Genomic DNA, 18152 nt, shown 5'->3' with positions numbered 1-18152 from the left:
CCCCAGCTTTGAATTCATCACATTAAAAATTAAGATTAGCATGTGCTTGACTAATATCTCCAACCACCTTGGCAGCTGTACCATTTCCAGCATTTTCCCTTTGTCCATGCAATTTGTCTTATCCTTTTCCCTTACAAATATTTGTAACTTCACCAGATGCTGTATAGTTCCGAGACTAAACAGGGACATGAGTGTCCCTGATATATGGAACTTACCTGTGAGAGACCCTCCTTCTGGAATGTTCTTTTTTGTTGTTGTTTTTGTGCTATCGTTGGCTATCTACATATTATTGTGTGCTGTGTGCACTTCATTTTTACCTCTTTTGGTACTGTAAACATTTTCCCATATGTTCTATTTTGTGTTTATAAAAACTCATCTTTGGCTACACATTAATATACTTATTGCAACACTGATGATTGTATTGTATTGTATCCCTACACAACCCTTCACTACACCCTTAGAGGTAGGCGTGGAATGCCCAACCACATCTGCTCTTAAAGTGAAGGAGGCCTGGGAGACAAACTTTCTATCATGGACCAATGGCCATATTTACAAGGTCTGTGGAGTAGGGCGGTGCAGCAAGCGCCTTGCTGTGCCACACTGCGCCACAGGAAAAGGGCAGAAATGTGACATATCTACAAGATACAGTACATTTCTGTCCTCTCCCCCTGTGCTGGCACATAAACTGCTGCCAGTGCAAGCACCCTTGCAGCACGGTGCAAGGGTGCCTGTGTTATCAATAGGACTGTTTTTGTGCAGGAAGGCGTCCTTTCCTGCACAAAAACAATCAATGCAGGTGATTTCCCTCTTCTGTTTGTGCTGCAGAATGTAGCACACATAGAAAGAGGAAAAATTGGGAGAAATAAAGATATTCCTCCCTGTTGCATCACCCTTATGCCATCCCTGGGGTGGTGTAATCTTTTGAAGCATTCCCAGATTTACTAAACCTTGTAAATCTGGGAATGCGTCACAATCCATGGATGCTGCATGGGAACACCCACTTGAACTGGATTGCCTTGCTCCATGTTTACAAGGCCATGAAGAAACAAGCAAAGTGTTTTTTCGTGGCCTTGTAGATAAGGGTCCGCAGCCTATGCCACCAGTGCATCAAAAAAAGTGACGCACCAATGGCATAGGCCACTTGTAAATATGGGCCCAAGTTCCTTGTTTCCTGCTTTGTGTGAAACACCAACACTCTCATGACTGGTTGTAAAATATTTAGGAAAAAGCCTGACAACATGAAGGACTTCTAGTTGCTCTGTCTCACTGGAAAAGAGATAACATTTTCACATTCGCCAAAGTTAATATAACATACTAATAAAGAGGTAATACAAAGCATAAAAAACAACTTAAAATGTCTGTTTTATTCTTGCCTTATAATAAAGTATTTAATTACATATTGCTCAGTCACAGATTGCCAACACATGCTTCATTTGTATTAGAGTCAACGTTTTCAATGCTCATGAAATTAGGCAAAGTATTATGGCTGTAGTACCAAATTAGACCAATTTGCTATTTAGCTTCTTTAAGTATCCTGCACTAGGAATCAGAGAACTGTTTTGTTGTGGACTGTCACTGGCAAAAACCAAAATGTTAAAAACTTTTAATTAGTCTCCTTAATATAGTCCATTGCCAAAGAATCAGCGTGGAGAACTTACATGGCCATCACATTTCTACTCTTCTTTTCCTTTTGTCTCCAAATACTGTGTGAGGGGAATGCACAAGGCTTTGTGCCAGACCTAGTCCAATTAGGTTGTGAATGGCTAGCACACAAAAATAGTAGCCACCATGGTTCACTCTAGTGGACGGCAACGGGCACCATTCCTAGCTGACCTGTTGAGGAAGTTCAATCTGCTACAACCGCACTTATTGGGATTTTCACTCTGCGACTTGCACTGATTGATTATCAGTGGGCTGCTGCACAACTTCCAAAAATTGAACATGTAAAGTGACGGTCCACCCCAGCTTGAGGCAGCACAATGTCCTCGATACAGACCTGCCTCCACCTTGCTGTGTCACTTCCAGAACATGGAGGTTGAAAGCTAGAAGAAATACTATAGACCCTAATGAAGTCTTGCTGACCTAGAAACTTCCAGTTAGCCCAACCCAGAGGCACAGACACAGCTCCTTGAAACACTCACTATCCTTAACATCAGTTCAGATGATGGCTCCACCAAGAATCCACAAATATTTGTGCTGGTGAGCTCAATGGGGACCGCACATTCCTGCACCACTTTTTATTGTTTTGTGTGTACTGATCATGTCATTTATGCTGACGTCCTGCATGCTGAATGGATAAACACACCCAGAGATTGACCTGAATGGTCCCAATGTGTGTCCTTGTGGTCACCCCAGGCTCTGTAGGCTGAACACTGAATCTCAAGGCACTTAAGCCCCTATCACAAACTCTGTGCAATTAATGTGGCATCACAGTTGCATATTTAGAAGCCACAGAATACTGAATGTGAGGAGTTCTCTGTATACTGACTGTGCAAATTCCAACCAATTACACTTTGCCCATGGTACACAAGTCTTTAATTGTTGAAAGTTAGATGGGCAAAGCACTTGCTTTGTGCAATTTACTCCCAAGTTGTAATCCTCTGTTGGGCTCAAACAAGGTTTTGCACCTGTTTAGGAATGAGTGATTACTATGATTTATATTCATTGTGCTGCACTGCTTCTTGGTTGCTTCACATGTTGCCACTGCGCTTCTTTGCTTATGACAATTTTTGGTGATCATGATTAGGAAGATCATGAACTGGTAAGGAGAGCAATGAGGCAAAATAATCAGGTTTTAATGGCAGGCGTGTGAACCTCCTTTTTCTATGTCTGCAAACATTATATATTGCACTGAGTAATCTACTTGTTCTAAAAGCATAACTGTACATTGCACTTATTTCAGATTACTTCTGGAATTTGCAACCATTTAGAAAATGTGAACAACATATAATGTGTGCAATTAAAGGCCATATTTTTCCAATTCATTGTCATTGTGTTCGCTTTCCATTGGGTGCCTTGATGATGTGTGTTTTCTTGTTGGTCACTGTTTTACTGTGTATGTGTTTATACATGTATGGGCTAATATAAACATTCCGTATTTACAATAACTCTGGATGGGCATTCACATTTTTGGCAGCTGTTAAACAGTGTGTACTGCACCCTGACTCACACAACATTCTCTGCTAAGGAACGGAGTCTCCGTGAGCCAAGCACCAATTTTCCTGCTTAGTGACAAACACCTTGGATATTGCTGGGGGTTTGAAACAACTAAAACATGTTCTTCTATAATTAAACAGTTCGATAACAGTCATTTAAAGGCTTTAACTTTGGCACTATGGGGGTCATTCTGACCCTGGCGGTCATTGACTACCAGGGTCAACGACCGCGGGAGCACCGCCAACAGGCTGGCGGTGCTCCCAAGGGCACGCGGTCAGAAAGGGAAAACTGGCGGTGTCCCGCCGGTTTTCCGCTGCCCTGAGGAATCCTCTATGGTGGCGCAGCTTGCTGCGCCGCCATGGGGATTCCGACCCCCTCACCGCCATCCTGTTCCTGGCGGTTTTGACCGCCAGGAACAGGATGGCGGTGAGGGGTGTCGTGGGGCCCCTGGGGGCCCTGCAGTGCCCATACCAATGACATGGGCACTGCAGGGGCCCCCGTAAGAGGGCCCCAAAAAGATTTTCAGTGTCTGCCATGCAGACACTGAAAATCGCGACGGGTGCTACTGCACCCGTCGCACCCTTCCCACTCCGCCGGCTCCATTCGGAGCCGGCTTCCTCGTGGGAAGGGGTTTCCCGCTGGGCTGGCGGGCGGCCTTCTGGCGGTCGCCCGCCAGCCCAGCGGGAAACACAGAATAACCACGGCGGTCTTCTGACCGCATAGCGGTATTCTGTTGGGGGAACTTTGGCGGGCGGCCTCCGCCACCCGTCAAAGTTGGAATGACCCCCTATGTATGTTAACTGTAGAGAATATCGTTGCGGTGTTTGATGCACATGAAGTATGTGTTATGAATTACAGGCACTTCTAAGAAATTTGATTCTTAATTGTGCAGGATGCGAGTCCTGCACAAGTAATAATTCCACTATTGTCTCTTTATTGGGAACCAAATGCCCCATTGTAGCACTTCACTCTCTTAGGATAGCGAACAAAAGTGTACTAAATACTATGCATTAAATAATTAATCTATACATCTTGTTGATGAAAATACCTTTAGTGACATACCAATTCACATTAACGCTGGTGGGTTTTGCCCCCCATAATCACAACACCCCCACCTAAAGCAGATGTAACATCACAATATAAAGGGGTACCATAGCACGAGGCAGGTCTACTAGCTTTGTCAAGAGGTGTCTACATCAATGTAAAAAGCAAACCTACTGGCTTTGACAAGGAGTCTTGCGTCATTGTATAATGCAGGCCTATTGGCTTTGGCATCACAGGTTAAAAATCACCCTTTTGCCCAATGCAAGCAATAATCATGTTTAAATGCATTCCTCGTTAATAATACTGCATTAATTACCAATAAGTATTGAAAATAAAGTATTTTTAATAAAGCATTTGGAAAAACAGTCACAAACATTTTGTTAGAGCCTTTCCTTCACTATCTTCAGGCCACATACTGCAGCCATAGGACCAACCACTAGAAGTCCCTACACTCCCCAGCTGAAAAGCACCAAGCCCCAGCTCCAGGAATGCTTATTTTTCAATAATAACCTCTCCTGGTGCCACACCTGTGAGTTCCCAGGTGATATAGTACGAGTTTCCAAACCTCTTTGGAAGGGTGGTGCTGCACTCTGCAGTTCCCACACACTGGAAAATAATGTTGGTGGTGGCGCTGTCTCACCTTAAGAGCACCGCAGGGAGGAAATCTATTCAAGTAGTCCCCTTGCTGGACATTATGGAGCACTCCTCCGACAGAACAGTGAATATTAGATGTGCGGCTCCTGCACCTTTGTGTTCAATTTACGGCTGTGCACTGCATGTCTTTTTGAAGGTTTTTTATTTTGAAATCCTTGGTGTCCCTGCCCCCTGGGCACCCTGGTGCATGTAGTCCTGGTGGGGGCAGTGAGGGGAGCCAACTCTTGGTTGGGTTGTCGACTCCTCATTCACATGCATACCTTGAGTACAGCGCCAGGAGTCAGCACTTTGGTTGCAGAACCTACACTTTTAAAACGTGCAAGTGAACTTCATCATTTTACACATTGACTTAACTATCATTTATCCCCCTAGTTGCTTATTCTGATTTTCAGTGGACAGCACCACTTTTCAGGATTAAGGGGGTGCTTCTTAATCATCTATCATTTAGGGCCTAATTTAGAGCTTTTTACTTGACCGCCGTATTATGATTCTCTCAGGATACAATGGGATTGTCAAGTTTGTGACGGAGTAACCTCATCCACCAAACTCTAAATCAGGCCCTTTAGCTTAGGTGTTGAAATGTTAACTCCTTAAAAGGAATTTGTCTCTATGAAACTGACTAAATGTAGTATTCTCATCAGGTGTCAACTTTATCAGCATCAGTGGCCAACTTTATCTCTCCCAAATTGGTTTACTGTGAAGTTGGGATCAACTAGTAAGTCAGTCAGTAGTTTATTGAAATTAAAAGTTAATTTAAATAATTTCAGTCAGAAAACACATTTTCATGTACATACATAAAATCAAGGTTTAAACCCACTGGCCTGCTATTTTTTTATTTTTTTCATAATTCTTGAAAGTTGGGCTACTCAAACATAATATATTGTACATTTCACACACTCCTCCTTGTTCAGTTATTAAATCTTGTTTATATAGAACATCACTACAAACAGAACAATTAAGATGGCTTATAAGGAGACATGTTTAACTTACGCCACTCCAGCCCATCTGTGATACAAATGCTAGGATGAATGCAATTATAGTTGCAATTACGCTCAAGACCATCAGAAACATGTGGGCCTAAAGAAAACAAAATTTGGTGGTTATTATGTGCACTATTATAAGATCAAAAATATAGCATTAAGGCAGATGCCTGTCTCATATACCAAGCAAAATAAACACAATTCTGCAATTACAAAAGTGGTTATATTGTGTAATATAACAAATTCACAAACAGTTGTTGTGTGAAATATGATCTGTTTCAATATGTGAAGACGCTACTAGAACTTTCCTAGAATGCTCACATTTTCCGCTGGAATACAGTTGTTGGATCACAGATTTACAACACAGACTATTCCATAAATTTACCCTGGGGCAGAACACAGCTGTGCACCTGTTTTAAAGACAATGTACTGGAGTAGTTCTGGCTATGCTGGCAGCAGTTCAAGCACAAGCAAGGCCAATTCCAGAATTTAGGGTTCTATTCACAAAGGTAAATTTAAATGTAAGTCTACTCCTGCACCTAGATGCAAGTCTACACTTCTTCGCTAGTCACCATTTCCGAGGGTAGATTTACACCAAAATGTAGACTAACAGGTCTCCATCCCCCTCACTTCAGAAGGTAGAGACAACTAAGACTGAATTATTACTGTGTCCATGTGGGAGTTACCTGCAAGATGGCACTCCCTACTCCTAACTGGCCCGAGTCTTGCCTGATCCATGACTCTGTGACTCCATGTGGATGCCGCAGTGAATGGACAGCACAGAGAGCAGGGAAGAGCGGGGCACTATGGAGGCAGCACTGTAACCTGGGGGGTGAGAGTCCTGCCCCCATGCTTCCTCTCATTTTAAATAAACACACTGATCCCGCATTGCCCAGCACCCAGGCACCCAAATGACTGAGCGCAGCTTCTTTGTACCATTCTCCCCGCTCGCTTCTCCACCATCTCGATTGTTATATTTCCTGTCATCACTGCTGCCTTTACTCTCCACACTCAAAGTTGGCAGAAACACAGCAGGATCTCAACAGGAGCAGTTCTAGTGTTCTGGCTCGGCCCAGCAGAGGGGGAAGCAAAATAACAAAGGTGCAAGAAGCAACATGATCATTTGAGACTGCAAGCATTTAAAGTCGAGGAGCAGGGGCATCACGGCTCATACTGAGGATCAGAGAGTGTATAAGCTCAACGGCTATACTCAGCTCTTGTAAGTATGAGCCCAGTAGCACGCAGAGGTGGCTGAGCTATGTCTGGGGGTATCCGCTGCACTCCTGTTCAATTCATTTGTTTGTATTTGCCTACTTGTTGCTCTCCCATTAGTCTACACCGCTCCATATCGCTCCACATCATGAGCCTGCTGGGTTGCCTGTTTCCTACTTATCAGATAGCCCTTGGTGACTTGGCATCACTACGGATTGCCAACTGATAAAAACTAACTGATAGAAATGGAGGCGATTCGATATAATTAAAGCAAGATATTGGAATCAAGCTCCTCTGCCACCAGATGAACACAAAAAGCTCCCTGTATTTAAAGACGTGTCAAGTGAGACCCATGAGAAAACCAAAGAAGAAATTGGGTAGTCAATCTTTGTAAGGAAATGCCTCCTTGGCATGGTTGCCCCCTGACTTTTTGCCTTTGCTGATGCTATGTTTACAATTGAAAGTGTGCTGAGGCCTGCTAACCAGGCCCCAGCACCAGTGTTCTTTCCCTAACCTGTACTTTTGTATCCACAATTGGCAGACCCTGGCATCCAGATAAGTCCCTTGTAACTGGTACTTCTAGTACCAAGGGCCCTGATGCCAAGGAAGGTCTCTAAGGGCAGCAGCATGTCTTATGCCACCCTGGAGACCTCTCACTCAGCACAGACACACTGCTTACCAGCTTGTGTGTGCTAGTGAGGACAAAACGAGTAAGTCGACATGGCACTCCCCTCAGGGTGCCATGCCAGCCTCTCACTGCCTATGCAGTATAGGTAAGCCACCCCTCTAGCAGGCCTTACAGCCCTAAGGCAGGGTGCACTATACCATAGGTGAGGGTACCAGTGCATGAGCATGGTACCCCTACAGTGTCTAAACAAAACCTTAGACATTGTAAGTGCAGGGTAGCCATAAGAGTATATGGTCTGGGAGTCTGTCAAACACGAACTCCACAGCACCATAATGGCTACACTGAAAACTGGGAAGTTTGGTATCAAACTTCTCAGCACAATAAATGCACACTGATGCCAGTGTACATTTTATTGTAAAATACACCACAGAGGGCACCTTAGAGGTGCCCCCTGAAACTTAACCGACTATCTGTGTAGGCTGACTAGTTCTAGCAGCCTGCCACAAACCGAGACATGTTGCTGGCCCCATGGGGAGAGTGCCTTTGTCACTCTGAGGCCAGTAACAAAGCCTGCACTGGGTGGAGATGCTAACACCTCTCCCAGGCAGGAATTGTCACACCTGGCGGTGAGCCTCAAAGGCTCACCTCCTTTGTGCCAACCCAGCAGGACACTCCAGCTAGTGGAGTTGCCCGCCCCCTCCGGCCAGGCCCCACTTTTGGCGGCAAGGCCGGAGAAAATAATGAGAATAACAAGGAGGAGTCACTGGCCAGTCAGGACAGCCCCTAAGGTGTCCTGAGCTGAGGTGACTCTAACTTTTAGAAATCCTCCATCTTGCAGATCGAGGATTCCCCCAATAGGGTTAGGATTGTGACCCCCTCCCCTTGGGAGGAGGCACAAAGAGGGTGTACCCACCCTCAGGGCTAGTAGCCATTGGCTACTAACCCCCCAGACCTAAACACGCCCTTAAATTTAGTATTTAAGGGCTACCCTGAACCCTAGAAAATTAGATTCCTGCAACAAGAAGAAGGACTGCCCAGCTGAAAACCCCTGCAGCGGAAGACCAGAAGACGACAACTGCCTTGGCTCCAGAAACTCACCGGCCTGTCTCCTGCCTTCCAAAGATCCTGCTCCAGCGACGCCTTCCGAAGGGACCAGCGACCTCGACATCCTCTGAGGACTGCCCCTGCTTCGAAAAGACAAGAAACTCCCGAGGACAGCGGACCTGCTCCAAGAAAAGCTGCAACTTTGTTTCCAGCAGCTTTAAAGAACCCTGCAAGCTCCCCGCAAGAAGCGTGAGACTTGCAACACTGCACCCGGCGACCCCGACTCGGCTGGTGGCGATCCAACACTTCAGGAGGGACCCCAGGACTACTCTAAGACTGTGAGTACAAAAACCTGTCCCCCCTGAACCCCCACAGCGCCGCCTGCAGAGGGAATCCCGAGGCTTCCCCTGACCGCGACTCTTTGAATCCTAAGTCCCGACGCCTGGGAGAGACCCTGCACCCGCAGCCCCCAGGACCTGAAGGACCGGACTTTCACTGGAGGAGTGACCCCCAGGAGTCCCTCTCCCTCGACCAAGTGGAGGTTTCCCCGAGGAACCCCCCCCTTGCCTGCCTGCAGCGCTGAAGAGATCCCTAGATCTCCCATTGACTTCCATTACGAACCCGACGCTTGTTTCTACACTGCACCCGGCCGCCCCCGCGCCGCTGAGGGTGAAATTCCTGTGTGGACTCGTGTCCCCCCCGGTGCCCTACAAAACCCCCCTGGTCTGCCCTCCGAAGACGCGGGTACTTACCTGCAAGCAGACCGGAACCGGGGCACCCCCTTCTCTCCATTCTAGCCTATGTGTTTTGGGCACCACTTTGAACTCTGCACCTGACCGGCCCTGAGCTGCTGGTGTGGTGACTTTGGGGTTGCTCTGAACCCCCAACGGTGGGCTACCTTGGACCAAGAACTGAACCCTGTAAGTGTCTTACTTACCTGGTAAAACTAACAAATACTTACCTCCCCTAGGAACTGTGAAAATTGCACTAAGTGTCCACTTTTAAAACAGCTATTTGTGAATAACTTGAAAAGTATACATGCAATTTTGATGATTTGAAGTTCCTAAAGTACTTACCTGCAATACCTTTCGAATGAGCTATTACATGTAGAATTTGAACCTGTGGTTCTTAAAATAAACTAAGAAAAGATATTTTTCTATATAAAAACCTATTGGCTGGATTTGTCTTTGAGTGTGTGTACCTCATTTATTGTCTATGTGTATGTACAACAAATGCTTAACACTACTCCTTGGATAAGCCTACTGCTCGACCACACTACCACAAAATAGAGCATTAGTATTATCTATTTTTTACCACTATTTTACCTCTAAGGGGAACCCTTGGACTCTGTGCATGCTATTCCTTACTTTGAAATAGCACATACAGAGCCAACTTCCTACATTGGTGGATCAGCGGTGGGGTACAAGACTTTGCATTTGCTGGACTACTCAGCCAATACCTGATCACACGACAAATTCCAAAATTGTCATTAGAAATTGATTTTTGCAATTTGAAAAGTTTTCTAAATTCTTAAAAGACCTGCTAGGGCCTTGTGTTAGATCCTGTTTAGCATTTCTTTTAGAGTTTAAAAGTTTGTAAAAGTTTGAATTAGATTCTAGAACCAGTTTTAGTTTCTTAAAAAGTATTCCAACTTTTAGAAGCATAATGTCTAGCACAGATGTGAATGTGGTGGAACTCGACACCACACCTTACCTCCATCTACAGATGAGAGAGCTAAGGTCACTCTGTAAACTAAAGAAAATAGCAATGGGCCCCAAACCTACCAAAGTACAGCTCCAGGAGCTTTTGGCAGAGTTTGAAAAGGCCAACCCCTCTGAGGATGGCAACTCAGAGGATGAAGATAGTGACTTGGAGGGAAATTCCCCCCCTCCAGTCCTACTTAGGGAGAGCAGGGCTTCTCAAGCCCTGACTCCACAAATAATAGTCAGAGATGCTGGTTCCCTCACAGGAGGGACCAACAACTCTGAAATCACTGAGGATAACTCCAGTGAAGAGGACATCCAGTTAGCCAGGATGGCCAAAAGATTGGCTTTGGAAAGACAGATCCTAGCCATAGAGAGGGAAAGACAAGAGATGGGCCTAGGACCCATCAATGGTGGCAGCAACATAAATAGGGTCAGAGATTCTCCTGACATGTTGAAAATCCCCAAAGGGATTGTAACTAAATATGAAGATGGTGATGACATCACCAAATGGTTCACAGCTTTTGAGAGGGCTTGTGTAACCAGAAAAGTGACCAGATCTCACTGGGGTGCCCTCCTTTGGGAAATGTTCACAGGAAAGTGTAGGGATAGACTCCTCACACTCTCTGGACAAGATGCAGAATCTTATGACCTCATGAAGGGTACCCTGATTGAGGGCTTTGGATTCTCCACTGAGGAGTACAGGATTAGGTTCAGGGGGGCTCAAAAATCCTCGAGCCAGACCTGGGTTGACTTTGTTGACTACTCAGTGAAAACACTAGATGGTTGGATTCAAGGCAGTGGTGTAAGTAATTATGATGGGCTGTACAATTTATTTGTGAAAGAACACCTGTTAAGTAATTGTTTCAATGATAAACTGCATCAGCATCTGGTAGACCTAGGACCAATTTCTCCCCAAGAATTGGGAAAGAAGGCGGACCATTGGGTCAAGACAAGGGTGTCCAAGACTTCAACAGGGGGTGACCAAAAGAAAGGGGTCACAAAGACTCCCCAGCAGAAGGGTGATGAGACAACCAAAACTAAAAATAGTAAAGAGTCTTCTACAGGCCCCCAAAAACCTGCACAGGAGGGTGGGCCCAGAGCCTCTTCACAAAACAATGGGTACAAGGGTAAAAACTTTGATCCCAAAAAGGCCTGGTGTCATAGCTGTAAACAGCATGGACACCAAACTGGAGACAAGGCCTGTCCCAAGAAAGGTTCCACTCCAAACTCCCATCCAGGTAACACTGGTATGGCTAGTCTCCAAGTGGGATCAACAGTGTGCCCAGAGCAAATCAGGGTCCACACTGAAGCTACTCTAGTTTCTGAGGGTGGGGTGGATTTAGCCACACTAGCTGTCTGGCCGCCTAACATGCAAAAATACAGACAGCAACTCTTAATTAATGGGACTAGAATAGAGGGCCTGAGGGATACAGGTGCCAGTGTCACCATGGTGACAGAGAAACTGGTTTCCCCTGGCCAATACCTGACTGGAAAAACTTACACAGTCACCAACGCTGACAATCAGAGAAAAGTACATCCCATGGCAATGGTTACTTTAGAATGGGGAGGGGTCAATGGCCTGAAGCAGGTGGTGGTCTCCTCAAATATCCCAGTGGACTGTCTGCTTGGAAATGACCTGGAGTCCTCAGCATGGGCTGAGGTAGAGCTAAAAACCCATGCAGCAATGCTGGGTATCCCTGAACTGGTGTGTGTGAAAACAAGAGCACAATGCAAGGCACAGGGTGAAAAAGTAGAGCTGGAGTCTGGAAAAATGGCCCAGCCTACCAAGAGAACAGGAAAGTCAGTTGGGAAACCAACTGCAACACAGCAAAAGAAAGGGAACCTCTCTTCTCAGGAAGAAGTTCTGCCCTCTGAGGGAACTGAGCCTTTGGAGCTTGAACCTTATCAGGTTGAGCTCTTAGGCCCAGGGGGACCCTCAAGGGAGGAGCTGTGTAAGGGACAAGAAACCTGTCCCTCTCTTGAAGGCCTTAGGCAGCAAGCTGCTGAAGAGTCCAAAGGCAAGAAAAATGGAACACATAGGGTCTATTGGGAAGATGGGCTCCTGTACACTGAGGCCAGAGACCCCAAACCTGGTGCCACTAGGAGAGTGGTAGTGCCTCAGCTGTTCAGAGAGTTCATCCTAACATTGGCCCATGACATTCCCCTTGCTGGACATTTGGGACAAACCAAGACGTGGGAGAGGTTAGTCAACCACTTCTACTGGCCCAATATGTCCAACATGGTTAAGGAGTTTTGCCTCTCCTGCCCCACCTGTCAAGCCAGTGGTAAGACAGGTGGGCATCCAAAGGCCCCCCTCATTCCACTTCCAGTGGTGGGGGTGCCCTTTGAAAGAGTGGGTGTGGACATAGTTGGTCCACTAGAACCTCCCACAGCCTCAGGAAATATGTATATCCTGGTAGTAGTGGATCATGCTACCAGGTATCCTGAAGCTATTCCCCTTAGGTCGACTACTGCCCCTGCAGTAGCCAAGGCCCTCATTGGTATCTTTACCAGAGTGGGTTTCCCTAAGGAGGTGGTGTCTGACAGAGGTACCAACTTCATGTCAGCATACCTAAAGCACATGTGGAATGAGTGTGGAGTGACTTATAAATTCACTACACCTTACCATCCACAAACTAATGGCTTAGTTGAGAGATTCAACAAGACATTAAAGGGCATGATCATGGGGCTCCCAGAAAAACTCAAAAGGAGATGGGATGTCCTCCTGCCATGTCTGCTTTTCGCTTACAGGGAGGTACCACAGAAGGGAGTAGGGTTCTCACCCTTTGAACTTCTGTTTGGTCATCCTGTAAGGGGACCACTTGCCCTTGTTAAAGAAGGCTGGGAGAGACCTCTCCATGAGCCTAAACAGGACATAGTGGACTATGTACTTGGCCTTCGCTCTAGAATGGCAGAGTACATGGAAAAGGCAACCAAAAACCTTGAGGCCAGCCAACAACTCCAGAAGTTTTGGTATGACCAAAAGGCTGCACTGGTTGAGTTCCAACCAGGGCAGAAAGTCTGGGTTCTGGAGCCTGTGGCTCCCAGGGCACTCCAGGACAAATGGAGTGGCCCTTACCCAGTGCTAGAGAGGAAGAGTCAGGTCACCTACCTGGTGGACCTGGGCACAAGCAGGAGCCCCAAGAGGGTGATCCATGTGAACCGCCTTAAGCTCTTCCATGACAGGGCTGATGTGAATCTGTTAATGGTAACAGATGAGGATCAGGAGGCAGAGAGTGAACCTCTCCCTGATCTTCTGTCATCAGACCCAAAAGATGGCACAGTAGATGGAGTGATCTACTCAGACACCCTCTCTGGCCAACAGCAGGCTGATTGTAGGAGAGTCCTACAACAGTTTCCTGAGCTTTTCTCCCTAACCCCTGGTCAGACACACCTGTGTACCCATGATGTGGACACAGGAGACAGCATGCCTGTCAAGAACAAAATCTTCAGACAGTCTGACCATGTTAAGGAAAGCATCAAGATGGAAGTCCACAAGATGCTGGAATTGGGAGTGATTGAGCGCTCTGACAGCCCCTGGGCTAGCCCAGTGGTCTTAGTCCCCAAACCTCACACCAAAGATGGAAAGAAAGAGATGAGGTTTTGTGTGGACTACAGAGGGCTCAACTCTGTCACCAAGACAGATGCCCATCCAATTCCAAGAGCTGATGAGCTCATTGATAAATTAGGTGCTGCCAAATTTCTAAGTACCTTTGACTTGACAGCAGGGTACTGGCAAATAAAAATGGCACCTGGAGCAAAAGAAAAGACAGCATTCTCCACACCTGATGGGCATTATCAGTTTACTGTTATGCCCTTTGGTTTAAAGAATGCCCCTGCCACCTTCCAAAGGTTGGTGAATCAAGTCCTTGCTGGCTTGGAGTCCTTTAGCACAGCTTATCTTGATGATATTGCTGTCTTTAGCTCCACCTGGCAGGATCACCTGGTCCACCTGAGGAAGGTTTTGAAGGCTCTGCAATCTGCAGGCCTCTCTATCAAGGCATCCAAATGCCAGATAGGGCAGGGAACTGTGGTTTACTTGGGACACCTTGTAGGTGGAGGCCAAGTTCAGCCACTCCAACCCAAGATCCAGACCATTCTGGACTGGGTAGCTCCAAAAACCCAGACTCAAGTCAGGGCATTCCTTGGCTTGACTGGGTACTACAGGAGGTTTGTGAAGGGATATGGATCCATTGTGACAGCCCTCACTGAGCTCACCTCCAAGAAAATGCCCAAGAAAGTGAACTGGACTGTGGACTGCCAACAGGCCTTTGACACCCTGAAACAAGCAATGTGCTCAGCACCAGTTCTCAAAGCTCCAGATTATTCTAAGCAGTTCATTGTGCAGACTGATGCCTCTGAACATGGGATAGGGGCAGTTTTGTCCCAAACAAATGATGATGGCCTTGACCAGCCTGTTGCTTTCATTAGCAGGAGGTTACTCCCCAGGGAGCAGCGTTGGAGTGCCATTGAGAGGGAGGCCTTTGCTGTGGTTTGGTCCCTGAAGAAGCTGAGACCATACCTCTTTGGGACTCACTTCCTAGTTCAAACTGACCACAGACCTCTCAAATGGCTGATGCAAATGAAAGGTGAAAATCCTAAACTGTTGAGGTGGTCCATCTCCCTACAGGGAATGGACTTTATAGTGGAACACAGACCTGGGACTGCCCATGCCAATGCAGATGGCCTTTCCAGGTTCTTCCACTTAGAAAATGAAGACTCTCTTGGGAAAGGTTAGTCTCATCCTCTTTCGTTTGGGGGGGGGTTGTGTAAGGAAATGCCTCCTTGGCATGGTTGCCCCCTGACTTTTTGCCTTTGCTGATGCTATGTTTACAATTGAAAGTGTGCTGAGGCCTGCTAACCAGGCCCCAGCACCAGTGTTCTTTCCCTAACCTGTACTTTTGTATCCACAATTGGCAGACCCTGGCATCCAGATAAGTCCCTTGTAACTGGTACTTCTAGTACCAAGGGCCCTGATGCCAAGGAAGGTCTCTAAGGGCAGCAGCATGTCTTATGCCACCCTGGAGACCTCTCACTCAGCACAGACACACTGCTTACCAGCTTGTGTGTGCTAGTGAGGACAAAACGAGTAAGTCGACATGGCACTCCCCTCAGGGTGCCATGCCAGCCTCTCACTGCCTATGCAGTATAGGTAAGCCACCCCTCTAGCAGGCCTTACAGCCCTAAGGCAGGGTGCACTATACCATAGGTGAGGGTACCAGTGCATGAGCATGGTACCCCTACAGTGTCTAAACAAAACCTTAGACATTGTAAGTGCAGGGTAGCCATAAGAGTATATGGTCTGGGAGTCTGTCAAACACGAACTCCACAGCACCATAATGGCTACACTGAAAACTGGGAAGTTTGGTATCAAACTTCTCAGCACAATAAATGCACACTGATGCCAGTGTACATTTTATTGTAAAATACACCACAGAGGGCACCTTAGAGGTGCCCCCTGAAACTTAACCGACTATCTGTGTAGGCTGACTAGTTCTAGCAGCCTGCCACAAACCGAGACATGTTGCTGGCCCCATGGGGAGAGTGCCTTTGTCACTCTGAGGCCAGTAACAAAGCCTGCACTGGGTGGAGATGCTAACACCTCTCCCAGGCAGGAATTGTCACACCTGGCGGTGAGCCTCAAAGGCTCACCTCCTTTGTGCCAACCCAGCAGGACACTCCAGCTAGTGGAGTTGCCCGCCCCCTCCGGCCAGGCCCCACTTTTGGCGGCAAGGCCGGAGAAAATAATGAGAATAACAAGGAGGAGTCACTGGCCAGTCAGGACAGCCCCTAAGGTGTCCTGAGCTGAGGTGACTCTAACTTTTAGAAATCCTCCATCTTGCAGATCGAGGATTCCCCCAATAGGGTTAGGATTGTGACCCCCTCCCCTTGGGAGGAGGCACAAAGAGGGTGTACCCACCCTCAGGGCTAGTAGCCATTGGCTACTAACCCCCCAGACCTAAACACGCCCTTAAATTTAGTATTTAAGGGCTACCCTGAACCCTAGAAAATTAGATTCCTGCAACAAGAAGAAGGACTGCCCAGCTGAAAACCCCTGCAGCGGAAGACCAGAAGACGACAACTGCCTTGGCTCCAGAAACTCACCGGCCTGTCTCCTGCCTTCCAAAGATCCTGCTCCAGCGACGCCTTCCGAAGGGACCAGCGACCTCGACATCCTCTGAGGACTGCCCCTGCTTCGAAAAGACAAGAAACTCCCGAGGACAGCGGACCTGCTCCAAGAAAAGCTGCAACTTTGTTTCCAGCAGCTTTAAAGAACCCTGCAAGCTCCCCGCAAGAAGCGTGAGACTTGCAACACTGCACCCGGCGACCCCGACTCGGCTGGTGGCGATCCAACACTTCAGGAGGGACCCCAGGACTACTCTAAGACTGTGAGTACAAAAACCTGTCCCCCCTGAACCCCCACAGCGCCGCCTGCAGAGGGAATCCCGAGGCTTCCCCTGACCGCGACTCTTTGAATCCTAAGTCCCGACGCCTGGGAGAGACCCTGCACCCGCAGCCCCCAGGACCTGAAGGACCGGACTTTCACTGGAGGAGTGACCCCCAGGAGTCCCTCTCCCTCGACCAAGTGGAGGTTTCCCCGAGGAACCCCCCCCTTGCCTGCCTGCAGCGCTGAAGAGATCCCTAGATCTCCCATTGACTTCCATTACGAACCCGACGCTTGTTTCTACACTGCACCCGGCCGCCCCCGCGCCGCTGAGGGTGAAATTCCTGTGTGGACTCGTGTCCCCCCCGGTGCCCTACAAAACCCCCCTGGTCTGCCCTCCGAAGACGCGGGTACTTACCTGCAAGCAGACCGGAACCGGGGCACCCCCTTCTCTCCATTCTAGCCTATGTGTTTTGGGCACCACTTTGAACTCTGCACCTGACCGGCCCTGAGCTGCTGGTGTGGTGACTTTGGGGTTGCTCTGAACCCCCAACGGTGGGCTACCTTGGACCAAGAACTGAACCCTGTAAGTGTCTTACTTACCTGGTAAAACTAACAAATACTTACCTCCCCTAGGAACTGTGAAAATTGCACTAAGTGTCCACTTTTAAAACAGCTATTTGTGAATAACTTGAAAAGTATACATGCAATTTTGATGATTTGAAGTTCCTAAAGTACTTACCTGCAATACCTTTCGAATGAGCTATTACATGTAGAATTTGAACCTGTGGTTCTTAAAATAAACTAAGAAAAGATATTTTTCTATATAAAAACCTATTGGCTGGATTTGTCTTTGAGTGTGTGTACCTCATTTATTGTCTATGTGTATGTACAACAAATGCTTAACACTACTCCTTGGATAAGCCTACTGCTCGACCACACTACCACAAAATAGAGCATTAGTATTATCTATTTTTTACCACTATTTTACCTCTAAGGGGAACCCTTGGACTCTGTGCATGCTATTCCTTACTTTGAAATAGCACATACAGAGCCAACTTCCTACAATCTTTTTTTAAGTATGACAAACAAACAATGCTGATAAGACCAGCCGTGAAGTACACTACAGGAAGCGAAGGTATAAAAAAGGACTACAAATTAATAAAAAGGAGGAGCAATCTACAGGAGAAGATGTTGTTTCTCCAGTGAGTCAATCTGCACTTCTAACTGACAGTTGTAACTGGAATGCAGACAAGCAGAATGTAGCTCTTTCGGTGGACGACAAGGGGCAAACTAAAGCAGAGAAAAGCAGTACAGGTAGAACACCTGTGAATGATAACTGG

The 18152-nt window shown here is 47.1% G+C and overlaps 1 protein-coding gene across 6 annotated transcripts in view; it reads right to left on the bottom strand.

The window, feature by feature from the left end:
• LOC138293127 (putative ferric-chelate reductase 1) overlaps positions 1-18152 on the bottom strand; it is a 264364-nt gene that overhangs the window by 67088 nt on the left and 179124 nt on the right. For all 6 annotated transcript variants that reach the window (XM_069232154.1, XM_069232153.1, XM_069232152.1 and 3 more), the window contains one exon: positions 5845-5931. In XM_069232154.1, coding sequence (XP_069088255.1) covers positions 5845-5931 — 87 coding nt within the window. The remainder of the gene's footprint in view (positions 1-5844; positions 5932-18152) is intronic.

This window comes from Pleurodeles waltl, chromosome 4_2 (assembly GCF_031143425.1).
Source record: "Pleurodeles waltl isolate 20211129_DDA chromosome 4_2, aPleWal1.hap1.20221129, whole genome shotgun sequence".
Taxonomy (NCBI): Eukaryota; Metazoa; Chordata; class Amphibia; order Caudata; family Salamandridae; genus Pleurodeles; species Pleurodeles waltl.
The sequence above is the reverse complement of the archived record's forward strand: the minus strand, read 5'-3'. Positions and strand labels throughout refer to the sequence as shown.